Genomic DNA, 21,857 nt, shown 5'->3' on the forward strand with positions numbered 1-21,857 from the left:
ATAGCACAGTATAGTGTAGTATAATATAGCATAGCATAGTATAGTATAGTATAGTATAGTGTTGTATAGTATAGCATAACATAGCATAACATAGTATGGACGGATGGACGGACGGACAGATAGATAGATAGATAGATAGATAGATAGATAGATAGATAGATAGATAGATAGATAGATAGATAGATAGATAGATAGATAGATAGATAGATAGATAGATAGATAGATAGATAGATAGATAGATAGATAGATATTATATAGTACATAAGTTCAGTGGAAAATTAAACAAATGTAGAAACTAAAATGTTGTATAGGAATAAAAAAAAAGTAAATGGTGATCTCATTGTCTATTGCACACAAAAAAAATGACCAAGTCATGGTTTGCCACAGAAACAGAGCTTTAATCTAATCCTTGTTTGGAAAAGCTTTCCCACAGTTGTTGACAGTTTATTGCTTGATTAGGAATTTAACTCTTCAGTACCAGGCTCTGTGGCTTGTTTTGCTTGTGATCTTATTAATATTCTGATTCCCATATTCTGAGCAAGTAAAACCACTACTTTCATAGACCTGTGTATTTATTATGTCTCCAAGATATTTACTCTGTCGTCCACCAACCATGTTCACACAATACAAAGTTTATCTGTAAATCATCTCTCTTGAGTCCAACTATAACAGCCAAGCATTTCACCAGCTTTTTTTTTTTTTTTTTCATGCCAAGTATAACAAAGACCACCAGCACAGAACTGAACCATAAAAATATTAAAAACCACCAAGAACCAAAACAAACAATGCTGGCTTACATTAACTGATAGTAATTCAACAACTGGGTAAAAAACATGACATTAAGAAATAAGTAACATTTACTTGCCAGTAGATGGAGCCATAGTGTTATATGAAAGGTGATCTATGCTCTAACTTCTATTTAAGAGTAGTTAATATTAGACTGCTTACTTTTGGTATGAAACACACATGCACAACGGGGTCACCGTCCCTGTTTAAATGTCTTTTCACTATTGTCACTGTACAATAGTGGTTCTACCTGTCAGCTTAGGCCATATTCACTGCAATACATTTTAACATCAAACTACAACAGTTTTTTTTTTGTTATTACAGATTTTATTATGTCAATTTTTTTTTTTTTTATGGATATTTACATATTTTTGTACTAACCATTTTATTCTCTCTACAATGCATCATTATTTTGTTTTTGCAGTACATGTATGATGTCATGTTTAAATGATAAATAAAGAATTGGAATCAGACATTTCATTCATTTAATTCAGTCATTATTTCAGCTCTACTTTTGCTGTTCCTCATCTGTTAAAGACTTTTCAGATCCTTTCAATTAAAGGCTTCCATCTCCCACAGATCCTCTTGCAGACCCTCTGTGGAGTGATGAGCCCCCCCCCCCCCCCTCCCCCCCGACACACACACACACACACACACACACACACTATATTCAACAACTGATTGAAAGAGAATTGGTTCGTCAGACATTGATACTCAGATATAAACCGAGCAGCTGAGGAAGGAACAAAAACTGACGTACCTGTCTTGGACTGATCCTCCCGCCTCCTCTCAAAACCTTGAACATCTCAGATAAAAAAAAAAGAGAGCGAGCCAGTGAGGACCTCGAAAACTTCTCCGTCCCGTCCCAGTGTGGACCTCCAGGCCACAGGAGAAGGTAGCAGATAAAATGGGCAACATGGCAACAGAGATCGTCGCCTTTCTCCTCACCATCTCTGGGTGGATCCTGGTGTCTTCCACCCTGCCCACTGACTACTGGAAAGTGTCCTCTGTAGATGGGACTGTCATCACCACAGCTACATTTTGGTCCAATCTATGGAAAACCTGTGTGACCGATTCCACCGGTGTGTCCAACTGCAAGGACTTTCCTTCAATGCTGGCTCTGGACGGTGAGTTTGGGGTCGTGACTGTTGATGTGTTTCCTTAGAGTCAAAGACAAATAGAAACATGAATGTTGTAGAAAGTTGTATGTTCTGGCCAAAGCCCTAATGCCAAAAAGTGAACACCTGTAATGGGAGATGAATGACTACCATTGTAAAATAGAGCATTTGGAACTTGATATTTCCTCTGGTGGGTCTGGCATCAGCCTACAAACAACCACCACACTTAAAGTCACTAAAGGCCACCTGAGGCATATGTCAGGAAAGGACCTGGGCTGGACCTGGACCACTATGACTTCCTAATATGTCAGAAAGACGCAATCTGAGAAAGTCACACAGTCTTGCAGAGGTCACGCACCAAATCCTTTTACAGTACACGAAAAAAATACCTTCGATCTAAATACTACTAGCATAATATCTTGAAGAAATGTTATGTTTTGTCACTCAAACCCCTTTGGTTCATTGTAAAAATGGACTTTCAAGACAGAAAAAAAGTTGTTCCTGGAATGTGAATCTTATTTGTCTTTTTCTATAAAGAAAAATATTCTTGTTGAACATGTTTTTAAGGAAAGTACACCAAACTTTTCAGATAATATTGAGGTAGATTTAACATTGTAATATTTTTGTGGGTAGTATTCTAAGAGAGGTAGCACTTGTACAACTTTTCACTTGTAACAACAGAACTTCCATGAGTTTTGGAGCTTAGGTTAATGCTTCAGCATCTGGATTTCTGGAAATCTAGTGAAACAAGCCTCGCCCTATTGGCAGTTTTTCTTCTTGCATGGCACCAGAATATTTTGGTTACATTTCTGGTGATGCTGCATTTGTCTTCTTTAAAGCTCTGTTCATTGTCTCCAACACGAAGCCTACATTCAGGTTTGTCGGGGTCTGATGATCACCGCTGTGTGTCTGGGTTTCTTTGGTGCCTCCCTCGCCTTGGTAGGAATGAAGTGCACCAAAATAGGGGGCTCCGAGACCACCAAAGCACGTCTCACCGTCCTGTCTGGCTTCCACTTTATTCTAAGCGGTAAAAACGATGGACTGCTGCTGCATGTCTGAAATTCTTGGGGATGGAGTTCATTCTTTACACATTTCCAGCCATGTCTTTCATTCTTTCCCACAGGCCTCTGCTGCATGACTGCATGCTCCATCTATGCTCGGCGGATCACAACTGACTTCTTTGATCCCCTCTTTGTTGCCCAGAAGTAAGTATTCAGGATTAACCCTTTAACCCCTGACGTGTCTGTGGTGAGCGTTCTGAAAGTATGATTTGTTTTAAATAATCATAAAAATTCAACCGTTTGCTCAATAGCAAAAATTTCAAAATGTGCTGATAGAGTAGACCTTGGTCTTTCCACAGACGTCTGAGCATGCTCAGTGCAGCCCCAGCTGCCTGTGTAATGGGGAGTAAAACACAGAGCAGTGAGTGAGACCGACTCACTGTAATAATAGACAGTTTGGGCTGTTTTCCTTGTGTTTTTTTTTTTGTTTTTGTTTTTTACTGTTGTTTGTAGTGTTGGGGTGATTTTCCTTAATTTTTTTTCACTATGTTTTTACTGAGTTTTGACCGTGTAGCTGCTTTTTGGAGTTCAACCAGATGCCAAAAAGCAGCTGGACTGATCTCGAAAAACAAGTCCAAAAAAAACAAAAAAAACTGCTGAGCCAAAATTCCAATTCAGTGTGTTCCAGTTCATATTTCACGTTAAACATTCTAAATCTCTTATTGATGTACATTCTGAGTGCCTTATTTAGTAAAAACTTGTCAAACTTCAATTCCTCTCTTTGCCTTTTTCTGTTATTCCACCCTGTTTTGACCCTAAAACACACCGTAAAGCAAAACCGCTGAAGAAAAGGAACACAAGAATGTACTCACATCAGCTTTTATGACGCTTCCCACAGCCCGTTTTTACTGAAATAATGTCTCAGGGGTTAAAGGGTTAAAGAAGGGATGATGAAAAGGGCCCAGTCAGTCACACATTTCATTTCACCTTCCAGGTTTGAGCTGGGAGCTGCTCTCTTCATCGGCTGGGCCGGTTCTGTGCTGTGTATTTTAGGTGGACTTGTCTTCTGCCTCTCCCTGTCTGACGGCTTCAGTTTGAGGCAAGTCACTTACTTTTTCCAGAGCAAGAATATGATCCTTCATCTGTCATCGGCAACAAGGGCAGACTTCTCTGAGGAAATCTAATTTGACATGAAAGTGCAATGACTCCCTAATGCAGTTTAGGGCAATTTGGATTATTACTTTAACTGCAATGAGGACAATTCGAATAAAACCTCCTCTAATCTCTTTCAGCATCTTGTCACGTAATTGCTGAACCTACCGGGTAAATTGTATGATTGTTATTTTTGATACCCGCCTGTTGATGGCTGAATGTTTCCTTTGTTACGCTCTAGTAATGAGGACCCTTTCTGAGTGAAAGTCACCTTGACTGAGGGCGCCTATAGGGAAGTGTTGCATTAGGCCGGAGAAATAAAGCTCCCCTTTTAATTTAGTTGACATGTCCTATCAACATTTGTTTATTAACCACTTTATCCTGGTTTATGGATTGGTTTCACTACCATGTTGTCTATCTTCTGCAACAAATACACAGTAAAGGGATGTAAATTTTTCAATTATTGAACTTAAATATAAGTTTAATGTACTTTTACTTTGACAGCTTTAATACCTTTTCAGAGTTTTTCAAAGGGATGAAGTGTTTCTCTTACAGATAAAGAAAAATCACTGTCTTAACCTATAAAGACTATGTGGCAGTTCCCAAATGATTTATTTTTTTTTGTCTATATTTAACCACCGTTGAGTGATTTATCACCATTTATTGTAATATTATCTTCAGTATTTTTTTGTTTATGGTATTTTCCTACGTCTAATTTACTGATCATGTAGATGTTCATAAAAGCTCAGATCTAAGTTGAGGATTATTATATGAAAAACAGAGAAAACTGAAGAAAAAGTGACTTTTTCAGCCAAATCTATTTTTATCTGAACATAAACCAAGTGTGTCCATCCACTGTCATCGATCCAGCACCATGGGTTTTAATGGTGAATCAATGTTGTAGAAATGACAGTCTTTCAACATTCAGTACGGAGCCTCTGAATGTTCAAATGGGTCATATCTGATGACTGTGAAAAGATAATAAACTGCGTTTTACACCAAACATTTCCATTGACTGATAGGATTATTGCATCAACAGTGATTTAACTTTTTATATCACTAAATGATTTTGGTTGCCATTGGATGTTTGGGTCTTTATGAGTTAAAAAAAAAAAATTGATTCACTGCAAAATGCATTAAAATAGGCTCATGAAAAGTTGACTTTTTAGAGCAGTTTTTCCTAAACTTTTAAAGTTCAAGACCCAAAAGAGAACTTCTTCCTCAGGCCCCAAACTTACAAAAACTCATGATGAATTACAACAGATCTAAATTCTTTGTCACTTTTTAATGTCTTTTCCATTATTTTTGTCTTGCTGTATCTTCCATGCCATTTTACTCTTTTTAGCTCTTTTATTTTGATTTGGTTTTATCTTTTTAAATCTTCTGTTATAATTGTTTGCCATTTTCATTTTGTTACATCTTCTTCATCACTTTCAACAACTGGTGTCTTTGTTGAGGTCTACATTTAATGAACATATTTGTCATGTTTAGGAAAAATGAATCAGCATATCATTTTATCTGGGGCGTTTTATCCAATGGGCATTCATTTGAGGGCCACTGGACACCACTGAGGACAAGATTTTTTCCTTAAATTTCCATTCAAATGGCAAATATTCATTTACTGCAACTGATTGATGCAACTGACAAAATAGTATTTGACTGTTGATAAGACCTAAAATAATGTTTTCTGTAGATCTCAAGTGCCCTAGAACACTGCAATTCTTCTCTTCTTTAAGGCTTTTAGTCAGATCATAGTTACTAAATACTGATTTATTTATTATTTTGCATACCACAGTGCTTTTAGACCTATTCTGTATATGGAAACTATGCTACGTCTTATTTATTGAAGAAAGAATAAAACTGAAAGGGCCCATGAAATCAGCTCCGGTACCAATTTAAGGTTCCAACTTGAAATCTGGGAAACAGAGTTTTTCCCACAGGACAATGACTTACAAACATACATGATTTTGTAGAACATGATGCTTGGCTGTAACAATTAAACTACCAACAGTTTCTACAATGGTTAAAAAGAACACAAATTTAAACAGTTAAATGCAACATACAGTGTAGATCAGTATTAAAATATCATACTATTAGTCTCATAGCATAATTGCCTGAGTCATATACTATATGGACAAAAGTATTGGGACATGTTGAATTCAGGTGTTTCTTTTCTAACAGGGGTCTAGGATACAAAACAATAATGATAAATGTCATAATATAAATTTATATTGGGATAAATTTCATTGCGTTGCATTGGTTTGTTTTGTTTAAATAGTTATCTTTATCCATGACTATGATTTTAAATGCTCTACCTCTAAATATCCTAAATATTTTTCATGCTTTGACTGTAAATAATCATTTTCTACCACAACTAACTAGCTACTAACTACTTTCTTCACATCTCGCTTGTGAAGAAACATCTCCCATTAAACTTGAAGGAAATATTGATGTTTATAAACTATATGGACAAAAATATTGAGGCACATCATGGCTACAGATGTAAGATGTCCTGTTATTATATTTGTTGCAATGTAAAACTATATTATGACATTTGTCATTATCGTTTTGTAGCCCAGACCCCTGTTTAAAAAAAAACAAACCCTGAATTCAACCTGTCCCGATACTTTTGTCCATATAGTGTGTGACTCAGGCAACTATGCTATGAGGCTAATGATATTGTTGTAAAACACTGACAGGAATCATTTACTGCACAATGAGTCCTTTAAATTTTCATAAGCTAAGTACATTTTCTTTATAATATTTAAGAAGGTAAGTAGCTCTAAATGCTTCTTTTTTGTACTTTTTATAGGACAGAGTACTCCTACAATGGAGCTGCATCCTTTGTGACAACACGCCACAAACAGAGTAAACCAGCCAGCAGCCTGCACAAGGAAACACGAGAGCCACCGAGGCAGTTTGGAAGAAACGCCTACGTCTGAAATTGGACTCTGCTGCTACTGGGTTAATTGCAAAATGTACCAAAATAGTTTTGTAGTCCCAGAAATGATATAACAGATCAAAAGCGTACACTGTGTCTGTGCCTGAATTATACAAAAATGAACAGTTTACATTTTTTTTTTGTACTGTGCAACGATAGTAAAACAGTTATTTAAAAACAACACATTAAAAAAACTGAGTAAGATAACTGCCCCCCGGCCCATTTTTGTCAGTGACCCATTAATAAATGATACGCTTGTTTTTCTTTTAAAGCAGGAAATTTGATTTGGCGCAAAATACCTCTCAAAACTCACCGGTCACCTTCAACACTCCGCCTGTCTCACACACAAAAATGTCTTTCATAATATTAAGCAAGAACCAAAGAATTGGACGCAAAAGGAAATAAAAATGGGGGTGTTGGTTGGTTTTCATTACTCCTGCTGAAATCCTCAATCCATTATAATCCATATCTGGATACTTGATTAATCTTGGGGGGGGGGGGATTACTGGATGTTACAGTGGCTCCATTCAAGTGTAATAAAAAGTAGCAGGAAGACGTTATCAATACAACAGAAAAGATATAAATAGATACATATATAAGTTCTAAATACACAAACATATAGCTTTGAATAATTATATGTATACCAAATATCCATATTAAAACACTCCATTAACCCATAGAGACCAAAACAGCCATCAGTGACACAAACCATCCACAGATATAACTGTTTAACAACTATTAATCCACTAATCCTATCAATACATGTAAATAATTGGCGTAAAATACAGTTCATCATTTTTTCATGGTCATCAGATATGATCTATTTGGATGTTCAGTGGCTCCACTGTGAACATGAAAACACTGTCATCTTGAGCAATGTTGATTCACGAGTAAAACGAGTTGGCTCAATGACAGTGGATGGAGACGCTTGTTTTTTACATTCAGTTAGCAATATCTTTGCTGAAAAAACAACTTTCTCTTAAGGGAAGGGAAGGCAAGGGGGTTTGTTTGTTTTGTTTTGGTTGAATTCATACCAAATTGATTTTATAGCTTGCCAGTGACCCAGAATAGACCTGATTACATTTTGGGGAAAAGTAGCTTAAAGTTCAATTTTTTATGATTAAAAAAAAAAAAAAAAAAAAAAATCCCTTTGCTTATAATTGGCAAAATTTCAAATGTCTGTAGCAGCAAAACTATTTGTTAAATTCATACCAAATTGGGTTTATAGATTGCCACTGACCCAGAACAGATCTAATTACATTTTGGGAAAAGTAGGTTAAAGTTCAAATTTTTTATGAATTAAAAAAAAAAAAAATCTCTTTTACTTATAACGGGCACAATTTCACATGACTGTAGCAGCAAAGCTTTTGGTTGAATTCATACCAAATTGAGTTTTTCTTCTCATTTCAAATGTCTATAAATACATCAATTTTGTTTTAATTTACTTTAAACTTGGCACATATAGAGGTAATTAATATGCTAACATCACCACATGCATAGACATGATGACATCAGCTGGATTGATGCCAAAATAAGATACAATACATGCAAGGGGCGGGGTTTGTTGTGCCTGGCACCACTTGTAACTTTGAAATTACTCTGAATTTTCAGAAACATCTACATAATCTGTGAATTAAATGTAGGAAAATACATGATTTACACCAAAAAATGCAAATACAATAATAATAAATAAATCAATTAAGAAAGTAGAAATAGAGAACAATTCATTTGGGAACTGCCATAAAAGTAGCACTGGGTCTTTATGAGTTGACACAAAATTACAACAGAAATTTGTACAACATGTACTGGACAATATATTATTATCATAACCGTCCTGTAATGCATTTTCAGCTTTTTCTTCTTTATAAAATGCTTCAGTGTATCTAAAATAGAAAAGCTGGATCCGTAAGAGACCTCTGTTGTGGTCCACTGATCTGACCTCCAAGGGTCACTAGGTCACTCCGAGACCCAGAGATGGTTATGCAGATCTGAGGGCTCGAACCGGACGTTTCCCCTCATATCAGCCATCCATCTCCACCTAGGAATTATTATCGGTAGGAACCTCAGGCTATGTTACGCAAACCCTGTTGGCCCAGAGGTTGGATACTTGAACCAGCTGGCAGAGACCGGCTGCCCTGGCTACTTTCCAGTGCCGTTGTTTCCGTAAACAAGTGTCAGGTTGTCCGGCCTGCGCTGAACACACTCCCATATAAAGGTTGTATTGTCTTCTTTAATGTGGGCACTATCCTAGGTAGTAATAAGTACAACTGGTACTGAATCTAATATGTCAGTTTAAAATATGCTACAACTTACAACATTTTCTAATCTGAAATAAAGCAGATTTTACAAAAATGAAAGGCAGCACAATATTAGCCTCATTGCATAATTGCCTAAGTCATACACTTTGTGGACAATGTATGGGGACACATTGAATTCAGGTGTTTCTTTCCTAACAGGCGTCTGGGCTACAAAACAACAATGACAAATGTCCTAAATAGTTTTATATTGCGATAAATATTACTGCATTGGTTAGTTTGGTTTAAATTGTTAAATTTGCTTCCAAAATGCTTCAGATATAGTTTTTACTTCAGTTTTTCTCACACTGATTTTTTTTTTTTTTTATCCATGACTACCTCTCAATTTCTAAAATATTTTTCAGGCTCTGACTGTAAATAGTAATTTTCTACCTCAACTAACTATCTCACCTAGGACAAAAAATCTCCCTTTTTACTGAGGAAAAATGGAAGTTTCTAAACTATATGGACAAAAATATTGGGACATATCATGGCTAAAGCTGTAAGATGTCTTCTTCATGCCAATTTGAGATATAAACATCAATATGAATAATCAATATGATATTTATCACAATATAAAACTATATTATGACATTTGTTATTATTGTTTTGCAGTCCAGACCCCTGTTAGAAAAGAAACACCTGTTTCACTGTGTTTATATTAAAATAAAACCACATTTAAAACCTTTATAATGTGTAAAAACACCTGTGATTAGTGTCAGAGAGCACATTTTCTACAGCCTGGAAACATAGACCAGGAGTAGATGAAGAAGTCTTCAATTTGCTAAAAACACTTAGCTGCTGTGTTTAAGTGTTCTAATAGTTGGGTAACCAATTCAGAATGTATGTGAAGTTGGTCCAATGAGTGCATTAATGTGAACACCCCACCAGAGTGCAGTAGTAATCCATGTTTAAAGCTGGACAGATTTGAGGAGAAACAAGATTAAACAGACAGAATTAAGTCTTCTTAACTGTTTTAGTGAGAAAAACACACATCTATTCAAATGTCTTTTTTTTGCAGCAATATATTCCCTTGCTGGACATACTTTTTTTTTTGGTTACACTAGAGAACCCATAAAGACCCAAACAGCCACTATCGACCAAAAGCATCTACTGATCTAAACTGTTAAATAACTGTTGATCCACTAATTCTATTAATGCATTTTAAGTAATTAGTGCAAAATGCAGTTTTCATCTTTCATGGTCATTAGATATGACCCATTTGAATGTTCAGAGGCTCCATGGTGAACGTGGAAACACCGTCATCTTCTACAACATTGATTCACCAGGAAAACCCACGGAGTTGGATCAGTGACAGTGGTTGGACACACTTGTTTTTACATTCAGTTATTAATATCTTTGCTGAAAGTGTCACTTTTTCTTCAGTTTCTCTGTTTCTGATGTAATAACCTTTGAATTTGCTCTGAGCTTTAATGCACATGTACCCCATCAGCGAATTAAATATAGAAAAACAACTGATTTTCACTGAAAAGAATACAAACATTACAGAGGATAATATAATAAACGATGATGAATCACTTAAGAAAGGTTAAGTCAGTGACCCCCATGTGGGGTCATCGGAATTCAAATGGGGTCGCCTGAAATTTCAAGTAATCGATAAAAAAACAAAAAACAAAAAAAAAAAAAACACCTTATTAATAAATATATATGGTGGGTTGAGAGAAACAGTCACAATATGTGAAAGAGATGACAAACTGTGAAGCTGAAACTGAAGCACTGTGGTTCTGTTTATCCTTCAAATGTTCATTGTGGTCAGTTCCAGATGCTGCAGCTCTTTCATCATTCATAGTTTGAGTTCTTGTTTTTTCAGTATTAATTGTCAGCCTTGTAAATCCAAGCTGAACTGACTGTACATATCCTGACCAAGGAAAATAAAATTCTCACTTTGTGCAGTAATCTACACCAGGCTTTTCTGCCTCCGTCCACAAGAAAATACATTTAACCCTTTCATGCATAGTGGTCACTACAGTAGACAGTCACTCTACAGCTTTAATCTTGTATATTCATGGGTTTTGTTGTTTTAGTTCCATATCAACCAACACAGTGGACACTTACCCATCATCTCATAAACTGCAATTCATACCATTATTGTAAATTTGCTGTTCTTGATTGGTTCTTGAGTGGAAATCAATTGTTAATATTTATTTTTTGCATATTATCTCCATGAAGTGAGTAATAACTAGTATTAGAATATGTTAAAATGTGAGGAAAACATCAGATTAGCTGCATTAAACATGGTTTTCATTTCACTGTTTTCATATCACTTTATGATATTGGGTTTTAAATACATGTTTCTTTGCATCAAGAATAAAATTCATGGTGTAGCTGAGTGGACATTTTTGTAACTCCATGAAAAACAGGTTGATTTAAAAAAAAATTCAATCATATTGGTTTTTTTTTTTTGGTTTTTTTTCATGCCCTAAGAGGAATAAAAACACTCAGGAAAAAAAAAAACAAACATCTGATTAAGTTCTCATAATTCATGCATGAAAGGGTTAATAGCTTGAATCTCATCTAAAATTAATGTATATTTGCAACATAGTATAGCAACTATTACATGATCAAAAACAAATTAATTGTACCAAAACAAGTCTTCGTTTTGAATGTCTGGGGTCGCCAGAAACTTGTGATGTTAAATGGGGTCATGAGCCAAAAAAGGTGGGGAACCACTGGGTTAAGTCTACAGTAAAATTCCTTTGGGAACAGTCACGAAAGTAACACAGGGTCTGTACGGGTTAAAACTGATCAAATAAGGGGTTACCCAGCAGCCACCTTTTCTAATATCTCCCTACCACTGCCAATACCTTCTGTCATAAGCCAAGAAAAAAAGAGCTCTTTCATCCCCTCAGAATGAACATTCATCACCCCCTGTAAGTCTCATTAACCCAGATTTAACGGTAATTATAACGGGACAAAGACGTTGTGGTGTAAAAACGAGACCCTCAGCACAGTGAGGTCACAGAAAAAAGGACTAATAACCAGCTGAAAGCCTGAGGCATAGTGCAGCTCACCAGAGGTCATAGCAGCCACGTTATTACTGATTTCACAGAAAGGAACATGGAAAGGTCACTTCGAATATTCTGTAAATTATTGTATAAATATAATACAGAAGAAGTTTTAATAAGAGAATATCTGTCTTCTGAATGTAAATACTCAAGCTCCAGCAGCCAGTTTATCTACAGGATGTTAATTTCATGATGACGTTAGCCTCATAATAGTGTAGTATAATTGCCAATGTCATGTACTATGTGGACAAAAGTAATGGGACACGTTGAATTCAGGTGTTTCTTTTCTAACAGGGGTCTAGACTACAAAACAATAATGACAAATGTTATAATATAGATTAATTTTAGTTTAAATTGGCAATGGATTCTAAAATGCCTCAGATATGTTTTTTACTTAAATTCTCTCAACATTGATTTGTTTTTTATCCATGACTATGATTTCAAATGTTCTACCTCTAAATTTGTCAACAATTTTTCATGCTCTGACCATAAATAATAATTTTCTACCACATCTAACCATCTACCTTCTTCACGTCTCACATAGGAAGAAAATCTCCCATTAAACTTAAAGGAAATATTGATGTTTCTAAACTATATGGACAAAAATATTGGACACTCTGTGCCAGTATCTCTGGGAAGTAGTTTAGTTTAGTTGAAAGGGGACAGTGGTGTTTCATAAACACATGGTTACACATGGTTAAAAAAAAAGCCACAATTAACCAGAAGGCTAGTTTTCATCTGTAGTCCACTGGCCAAGTTTTTAAAAGGCAGTAAAAAAAAAAAAAAAAAAGAGAATATTTACAGGAGAGAGACATGGTTAGACCCTTGATAGGGCACTAATGTAACAAATAACATATACATAACAGACTGTTAAGGGAGCACAAAACACACAATACCTGTACAATATAATACAAGATACATATTAAAGAGAAGAAGACATCACAACATATCACTGACAACATTTGACCACAACATCAAAACATCACAACAGGCTTGTCTTTTAGTATTGGCAGCTTGTAGGTGTTGATAAGCCACATTTTTAATTTTTTGTGAAGGCCTTGTATGTTGTAAGCAGTTTAACCTCCTCAGGTACTGAGTTCCACTCACTAGCACTCCTCACTGACCAAATTTAGCAGTCCTTCAAAACGCTAACAGACTGAACAACAGATACTACGGTTCTGATTGGTGCAAAAAAGTATTTGTTTAAAAATGGAGATACAATAGTGCGTTTTGCCTCTGTATGGCTTCACTTAAATGCAAATCCTCTGCTTACGAGGTTAAGTCAGTGAAAGTCCAACCGAGTCATGAGGTCAGTTGTTTTGGTAATTTGAGATACATGCTTAGGTGAGCACTCCAGACTCAGACTTGCTAACTGTCAGCTGTGTTCCATGGGAACCTGAGAGATTGTCATCTCTCACCCTCATGTACATGTGTAATTCAAGGGAAAACCGCCACACAACCCCATTTTGTACCGGTAATCCACTTGGTTTCTTATTCTGAAGGCAGCGACTGACAAACAGAGCACTTCTGTGTGATTTGGATGAAAACTCTGTGTTCTTCCAGGATGAACATGGCTTCTGTGGGTTAACTGTAGATAACAAAGAGAACAGTTATCCCATTTGGATTTTACATGAGGTGCCTCAAAGAAGGGGAAACAAAACCTGTACTCTGAGATCTTTTTTTTTGGATATAAAACATAGACAGGTAATCAAGAGAGATGAAGACCGTGTGGTCCAGATTTGGGGTTTCCTAATGACAGTGCTGGGGCTGGATTTTTGTGGCCTGCACTATGGCCATGGAGGGCTGGAAAATCACTTCCATCGGAGGCATGGGGGGCTCCTCCATCATCAAGTGGCCGGGTACTGGTCCAGCCTGTGGAGATCCTGCTTCACAGACTCCACTGCTGTCAGTAACATGCTACGGACTACCCAGTGCTCTGGTCTGTCGATGGTACGTGAAGTGTTTGTTGTGTATTTTGTTTGCACTAACCTGCCCTGCAAAGTGCAGTATTTGCTTTTTTTTTTTGTACCAATCAGAAGCACAGTATCCTGCTGTTCAATCTGTTAAGAGTTTTGAAGGACTCCTGCTAAATTCCTAGAGAGATTGACATTTTTCCTTTGAAGTATCTGCAAAAATGTACTGTGAAACCAAACTGCAGTAAGTGCACTTACTGCAGTTTGCCTTGGCTTCACCATGAAGAAAGTAGCAAGTATTTCAGTGTGCAAGGATGTTAGAGGTCAGTTTGGTTTTAGTGTGTATTCTGTAATGCAGGTAATGCTTGAAAAAGAAAGCTCTAAAATACTTCAGAGTGCCCAGAGTTCTTGTCAGTTTACATGTAAATGTTTATAAAAGACTGGGTTTTGCCATTAAGGCACCAAGCAGTATGTCTTGACTTAAAATGTAGTAAGTGCTGCCATCAATTAATATAAAACTAAGTGAATTTGCTCAGTTGTTGCACTTACATGTTTATGCATGAATGTCAAGATTCAACGTATTTGAAATTCATTTCACTTTAACCAAATACATCCTACACTTGGTAGTTAAATATAATTTAAAGCTCAGGCTTGGTGAAAGCAACATTCAAAAGCAGTTTTCTCAGGTGAACATTTTGGCAGATACTGTGCTTTAGCTTCGTAGGGTAGTAATCAGAATCAGACTTATAGTCACGTTTACTGGCATGTAAATAAACAGGGCTCAGTTACTAGGAATTTGCTTCAATGGTTTGATGCATACTTAGAACATGGAGTAGGTAAGAAGCATGCAGTAAAAAATAAAAATAACATAAAAGTAAGATAGAGAATAAACAAGTAAGATACAGTTATAGTGGAGTATCAAATTTTTCAAAATATACAATATACAGTGTGACCAAACCAGTGGGTCTGAGTGAGGTATAATGGTACTGGTTATGTTCTGTGCAAATAGTGCAGTAATAACAGTGCAGTCTTAACGTCGACATGATGTGCTCTGATGTGTTGTTTTCTTGATGTTGCATAACTCCAGGACATATCCAATAGTGCGAGGCCTGCTGATGGCAGCCCTCTCCCTGGGCATGTTAGGGTTTGTGCTCAGTATGCTGGGCATGGAGTGTACCTTCATTGGCGGAAAGACAGATCAAAGTACAAGAAGATCTACACAGGTGGATGGTGCCACATAATCAGCGGTAAATACCTGCATAGTCTCCTACTTTTCTCTACAACATGTATTAACTCTTTATAGGGCACTCACTGAAATACTGTGATATTCCAAAAGTTTAAACATAGTGTGTTATTGGACATCGTCATCTACCTCCTCGTCAGTTGGCATGACAACAGTCTCCCTCCTTTTACCATAATATACTTGAGCAGCACTTGCTTAAAAGTAAACACATGCAATAAAACAACTTTTATAAGGTCAGAAACTGACAAAAATCGCTCAATTCACTATTTACAGGTTCAAAATTTCTACAGCAATCTCTCTGATTCACTGTATAGTGTTATAAAAACCAACATGCTTTCTTGACCTCACTGAAACATGGGATTAGACCCATATTTAATGTTTATGGAAATTAACAAAAATCGTCACTTGTCTGATAAAGGTTAATTTAACACATAAAAACCCAAACAAAACCCAGTGACCAAAACCATCTATTGTTCTAAACTGTTTAACCTGTTGATCGACTAATGCAAAAGTATGGGGAAAAATTCACTTGTGAAAGAGATAAAAAATAAAAAAAAAATAAATGGATTTTTAAAATGAATCCAGAAAAGGTGTTAAATGTAAAAAGTTACAACATTTTCTATGAATATAGACATTGATGTAAAAGGCTGCTTCAAATATTTGAAAAAAATGGAAGAGGGGGGGTGTAGCAGAATGGTGGGGTCCAGGGGCAGAGCTCTGGGTGGGGGTTAAGGATGGAGGTGGTTTTGTTTTTTTTTTGTTGTTTTTTTTTAAATTAACATTAAATGCTTCAATCACTTTAAAACGGCATTTTTAAAAAAAAAAATTATCACACTATTATTACACTAATTAAATGAATACAATGTAACCTCACTGATGTGACCTTTTGGAACCAAAGCAAAGAGTTGGCTTTAATAAGGTTAACCTCAGTTATGGCATTGAATTCCATTGCATTCCAAATAATTTTAAATTAGAAACAACAGGATACAGTAGAGGTATTGCATTACGATGTATAATAACTACAGTTATTATAATGTAATATGTATTCATTCTCATTCATATATATATATATATGTGTGTGTGTGTGTGTATGTACATATATTTGCAACCTAGTCATTCAAGTGGCTGCACAACTCAGTGAGTAACACTACTGACTTGAGTACAGTAGACTGTGGGTTCAACTCCCAGCATAAAGAGCCCCCCCCCCATTTGCTTTTTAAAAGGGGGGGGGGGGGGCACCCGTAGCTAAATCTGCCATTGCCCCTGTCAGGCTCTGTTTATGACATTTTCTTTTTGGCTCTCTCAGGTGTACTATCTACATGTGGATATGGTGTTTATGCCCAGTATGTCTCTGTGGAATACTTCAACCCTGACTTTACTGACCTGAAGTAAGTAAATATAGAAAGTCATGTCATAAATAAATAATAAATAAATAAATAAATAAATAAAAAAATAATAAATGAATGAATGAATGCTTGCATCACTTTAAATATTCCAGCCTCAGTGGTGTCTGTTCCTGCATGGACAGGTTCGACCTGGGCACTCCGCTGTTCCTGGGCTGGGTGGGCTCTGGTTTCCATATGGCTGGTGGTTTCTTCTACCTGTGGTCAGTGTGTAAACCGCTCTGTGGGGGAGAGACCACGTGAGTGTCCATAAATAACTCCACTTCCTCAGTAAATCCAGCAGAAGCAATTAAAGCCTCATGTTGTACTTGAAAGTGCTCTTTAATAGAATAAAGTAAGAGGGGTGCACATGTGCATTGTGGGTACACACCCTACAGCTATTGTTCACAACAAACTATACTGTGGTGTTTTAACAGCTTTTCCTGTGTGCTGTAGATCCAACAACACTATAGCACTCATTTTTTCCCTCATTTTCACCAGTTTTGCAGCTTTCACTTACATTCAAACCATAATTTACACATAATTTCCTTTCCTTTTGATTTTTTTGTGAAATATGGCAAATACAAGATGAAATGGTTACCATACGATAGACTAAACATGGAACAAATGCATCACAAAAAAAAGAAACACACATACACACATATATATATGCAAAGCTCTAAATAGCATCCATATATCAGTCTCTGACAGGTGACACCACACCCGCAAAACCTCTAAATATATATTATATGAATACATATCAAATATACACATTAAACACTCTATTAAGACACACAATTAAAACAGCAATTTGTACGAGACAATATATCATCAATATGTTACAAAGTGGCTTCTGGCCGTGACACAAAAAAGGCTGCACACAGGTTCAAAACAAAGGGAACATTTATTTTAACAAAGGATTTAAACAAACCATAAAACTATAAGTAAAGGCTCCTCTTGGCAGGGTGGAGGTCTGAATGGCATGGAAGGCAGAGACCATGAAGCTGATCCAGCTGGTTTTGAAGAAGGGCCTCCTGCAGCAGCATGCAGGTGCCCCTAATCTTTGATCAGCCCTGGAACACACAGACCAAACCACACAACAGGCAACAGGCTGGGGTCGCAACAATACGATCATTAACCCTTTCATGTATACTGGTCACTCCAGTGGACAGCTATTCTACAGCTGTTCTCTTATATATTCATGGATTTTGTTGATCTTTTTTTTTTTTTTAACACATATCTTTATTAAAGTTTTAAGACACTACATATCATTTCTGACTTGAACTGGTAACATTATGTTGATCTCCCCTGAGAATAAACCCCCAGAATCACAAGCCCTCCCCATAGTTTTCACACAATTTATCAGTAAATACATGTTTCTGTGCGTCAAAAATTAAACATGTGGTGTCCAGCTGAGTGGACATTTTTGCAACTTCATGAAAAATAGGTTCATACGATTTTTTTTTTTCATTATTATTTTTTTAATGTATTTATTTTTTTTTTATTGTTTATTATTTTATTATTTTTCAGAAGAAATTCTCAATCGCATTGTTTTTTTTGTTTTTTTTGCCTAAAGAGGAATAAAAACACTCAGGAAAAATATTTTGATTAAGGTTGTCATAATTCATGCATGAAAGGGTTAAAGAATATACATATAAGTGTGCAAAAATATAGTTGTGTGTAATTATAATTATGTGGTTATAAGGATGTAATGATATAATGACTGAATTCTGTGTTTTACATGAAACAAGAAAGAGTGGAAATACAGAGAAGATAGAGCACTAAATCCTGTAGTTGAGTAAAAAGTAAGGAGAGGTTAAAACTGAACAAACTGAACCACACTCGTGTACGCACAACTCAAACACTCAAACTCAAGTGCTGTTTTTTTCTTATTGCAGAAATGTGAATCAGTTGTGTTTGTCAGTTAGCTTTTCATTTTGTTGGGACTCATATGTGCTGATATCCGACTTTCCCTCTTTTCTGTGGTACATTATGCCTCAAAAGTAGTAAAAAAAATGGATGTTAAGGGAATTGATCCATTTTGTTTTGGTACTGGAGAGACAGCACGTTTGACTTTTAGATCTCAAGCTGAATAAGTTGGGTTCTTTTCAAGCTTTTTCTGCTTTCTTCTTTTTTTTCTCTCTTTAGCACAAAACAGTAAACTATAGAAACAATAAAATAACAGTTAACATTTTGGCATATGCATGTTTAGCTGCTGTGTTTGTATAATAAGAATAAAAGTATAGAAGGCAGAGAATGGGCAGAAAAAACATTAGAATTACTTACATATTAGAATAGAATATTTTAACCCTTTCATGCATAGTGGTCATTACAGTGGACAGTTATTCTCCAGCTGTTCTCTTGTATATTCATGGGTTTTGTTATTTTAGTTCCATATCAGCCAACACAGTGGACACTTTTGCTTCATCCTATACACTGTAATTCATACCATTACTGTAACTTTGCTGTTCTTGATAAACCTGATCTGCAGCGATATGTTTCAGTGTAAATCAACTGTTATTTGTAAGGAAAAAAAAAATTTTTTTTTTTTGCATATTATCACCATGAAAAGAGTAATAATTAGCATTAGAATATATTAAAATGTGAGATTAAAATGTGAGATGTCAGATTTTATTTCATTGTTTTAATATCAATTTCTGATATTGGGTTTTAAACACGTTCTTTTACTTCAAAATTAAATGCATGGACATTTTTGTAACTCCATAAAAAAAAAACAACAACTTGATCACATTGTTTTTTTCATGCCTATGGAGGAATAAAAACACTCAAGAAAAATCTTAACTAAGGTTCTCATAATTAATGCATGAAAGGGTTAAATCCTCGTCTAAAAACCTCTGTGGTTAAAGCGGAATGCAAAACCTACTCATTATGGAATCATCTGCATCTACAGCTGCTCTTGACATTTCTGAATTTGTGCCTGTCTGTTAACCCTTTAACTCCTGATGTGCCTGTGGTGAGTGTTCTGAATGTAGGATTTGATTTAAATATTCTTAAAAATTCAACCGTTGGCTCAATAGCAAAAATTTCAAAACGTGCTGATAGAATAGACCTTGTTCTTTCCATATACATCTGAGCATGCTCAGTGGAATGGGGGGCAAAATGCAGAGCAGTGAATAAGACCAACTGGCTATAAAAACAGATCATTTAGGCTTTTTTTTTTTTTGGTAACACTTTACTTGAAGGTCTAGTTTATAATGCATTAAGCGCACATTCATAAGACATTATAATGCATTTATAAAAGTCATTACAACAGTTTATGATCATGTACAACAACTTATACCAAGGCTAATAAAGTATTATAAGTGCAGGCATAATATTTTATAAATTCAGCTTTCATAATGTTTTATACCTCCATACCAAAGCACTGTGAAGGAATTTATTTTTTTAGGTGGAGAACTTTTGTTACGTTTTGTCACTGGTCCCTATACCCATCTAATTTAGGGATTTCATATTTATTAAAAAAAAAAAAAAGTATGTGTTTGAATTAACAAATATTTAGAGCTGCCTCACTATTTTTTATTTATGTATAAAGCAACATGTAACACTTCTATATACTGTCTCTGTTCTTTTAACGTTTTGTTTTTGCAAAATAAAGAGTTATTAAGAACACTTTAATGTATAATTTTTGACTTATACTTTACTTAGAGCTAGCAGATACTGCTCATACATCATCATACTTGTGTTATATCATACAATTGATAATGTGTTCTGTAACCCAGGATTTGAGAGTCTTCCTACAAACACTTGTCACTTTGGTATGGAGGTATAAAACATTATGAAAGCTGAATTTAGAATACATTAAGCCTACACTTATAATACTTTATTAACCTTGGTATAAGTTGTTGTACATGATCATAAACTGTTGTAATGACTTTTATAATGCATTATAATGTCTTATGAATGTGCGCTTAATGCATTATAAACTAGACCTTCAAGTAAAGTGTTACCTTTTTTTTTTTTTTTTACACCGTTTTCCTTGTTGTTTTTTGTTTTTATTGTTTGCAGTGTTGTCGTTATTTTCCTTTACTTATTTTACTGTGTTTTTACTGAGTTTTGACCATGTAACTGCTTTTTGGGGTTCAACCAGGTGTCAAAAAGCAGCTGGACTATTTTAGAAAAGTAGAGCCCACAACAAAAACTACTGGGCCAAAGTCGATGTAAAAAACCTGCAAAAACCTGTAAATCTTCAGTTCCTCTCTTGGTCTTTTTCTGTTATTCCACCCTGTTTTCACCCTAAAACACACAGTAAAGCAAAACCACCGAATCAAAAGGAACACAAACACATACAGCAGCTTTTATGACACTGAAACAGATGCAAATTCACAGCAGCCTGTTTCATTGAAATAATGTCTCAGGGGTTAAAGGGTTTTTGTGTGTGTCTTTTTCCAGCGTAATCACAATTCCCCGAGAACCAGACCCAGAGCAAACTGATGACAAAACCAAGTCCACCACAGCTCTGTCCGCCGTGTCTGAGATCACCTCCAAGACCAAGGTGTCCTCCATCTGAGCTCTCATCGAAGTCCGACCGCTCCGAGGTGTCCGAGATCTCCACAAGATCAGGACGCACATCCAAGACCGGACGCTCAGCCATGTCAGGGCGGACGACGAGGACGGGGAGAAGCAGTCAGTCGGCAGGGTCCAGATCAGGGTCAGGGTCAGGGTCAGGGTCAGGATCAGGGTCAGAATCTGGCCTCTCATCGAGGTCCAGCATATCGACTTTATCTGACTCGAGGAGCAGCAGCAGTGGCCGGACGGTGTCGTCTTTATCGGCAACTTCAAGGAGTGACACTGAACCATTTCTCAAAAACTCATATATATAAATTAAAAGATGTAATTATGTTCAGTGTTTCGGGATTTCCAAACGTTTCCACAATCTAACCCATAATGACCCAGTGCTACTTTTGTGTCAGTTCCCAGATGATTTTTCTTTTATTTAACCTTTCTTAAATGATTTATCGCCATTTATTATAATATTATCAT

At 36.0% G+C, this 21,857-nt stretch overlaps 1 protein-coding gene and 1 pseudogene across 1 annotated transcript; both read left to right on the forward strand.

Moving 5' to 3' along the window:
• Window positions 1-1,693: 1,693 nt before the first annotated feature.
• LOC115433601 (claudin-10-like) lies at window positions 1,694-7,067 on the forward strand. Its single transcript, XM_030155089.1, has 5 exons — window positions 1,694-1,913; window positions 2,770-2,931; window positions 3,028-3,109; window positions 3,900-4,004; window positions 6,870-7,067. The coding sequence occupies exons 1-5, from the start codon at window positions 1,694-1,696 to the stop codon at window positions 6,997-6,999; spliced, it is 699 nt and encodes a 232-aa protein (XP_030010949.1). The 3' UTR covers window positions 7,000-7,067.
• A 6,491-nt stretch (window positions 7,068-13,558) lies between these two features.
• Window positions 13,559-21,384, forward strand: LOC115431650 (claudin-10-like; annotated as a pseudogene).
• Window positions 21,385-21,857: the final 473 nt, after the last annotated feature.

Source organism: Sphaeramia orbicularis, chromosome 2 (genome assembly GCF_902148855.1).
Source record: "Sphaeramia orbicularis chromosome 2, fSphaOr1.1, whole genome shotgun sequence".
NCBI lineage: Eukaryota > Metazoa > Chordata > Actinopteri > Kurtiformes > Apogonidae > Sphaeramia > Sphaeramia orbicularis.

Excerpts from the sequence above, each read along its gene's own strand:
- LOC115433601 (XM_030155089.1), top strand. The coding sequence starts at position 1,694 with ATGGGCAACATGGCAACAGAGATCGTCGCCTTTCTCCTCACCATCTCT. Across the intron at positions 1,914-2,769 it reads TTCAATGCTGGCTCTGGACG|CCTACATTCAGGTTTGTCGG; the intron begins GTGAGTTTGGGG and ends TCCAACACGAAG. Across the intron at positions 2,932-3,027 it reads CTTCCACTTTATTCTAAGCG|GCCTCTGCTGCATGACTGCA; the intron begins GTAAAAACGATG and ends TCTTTCCCACAG.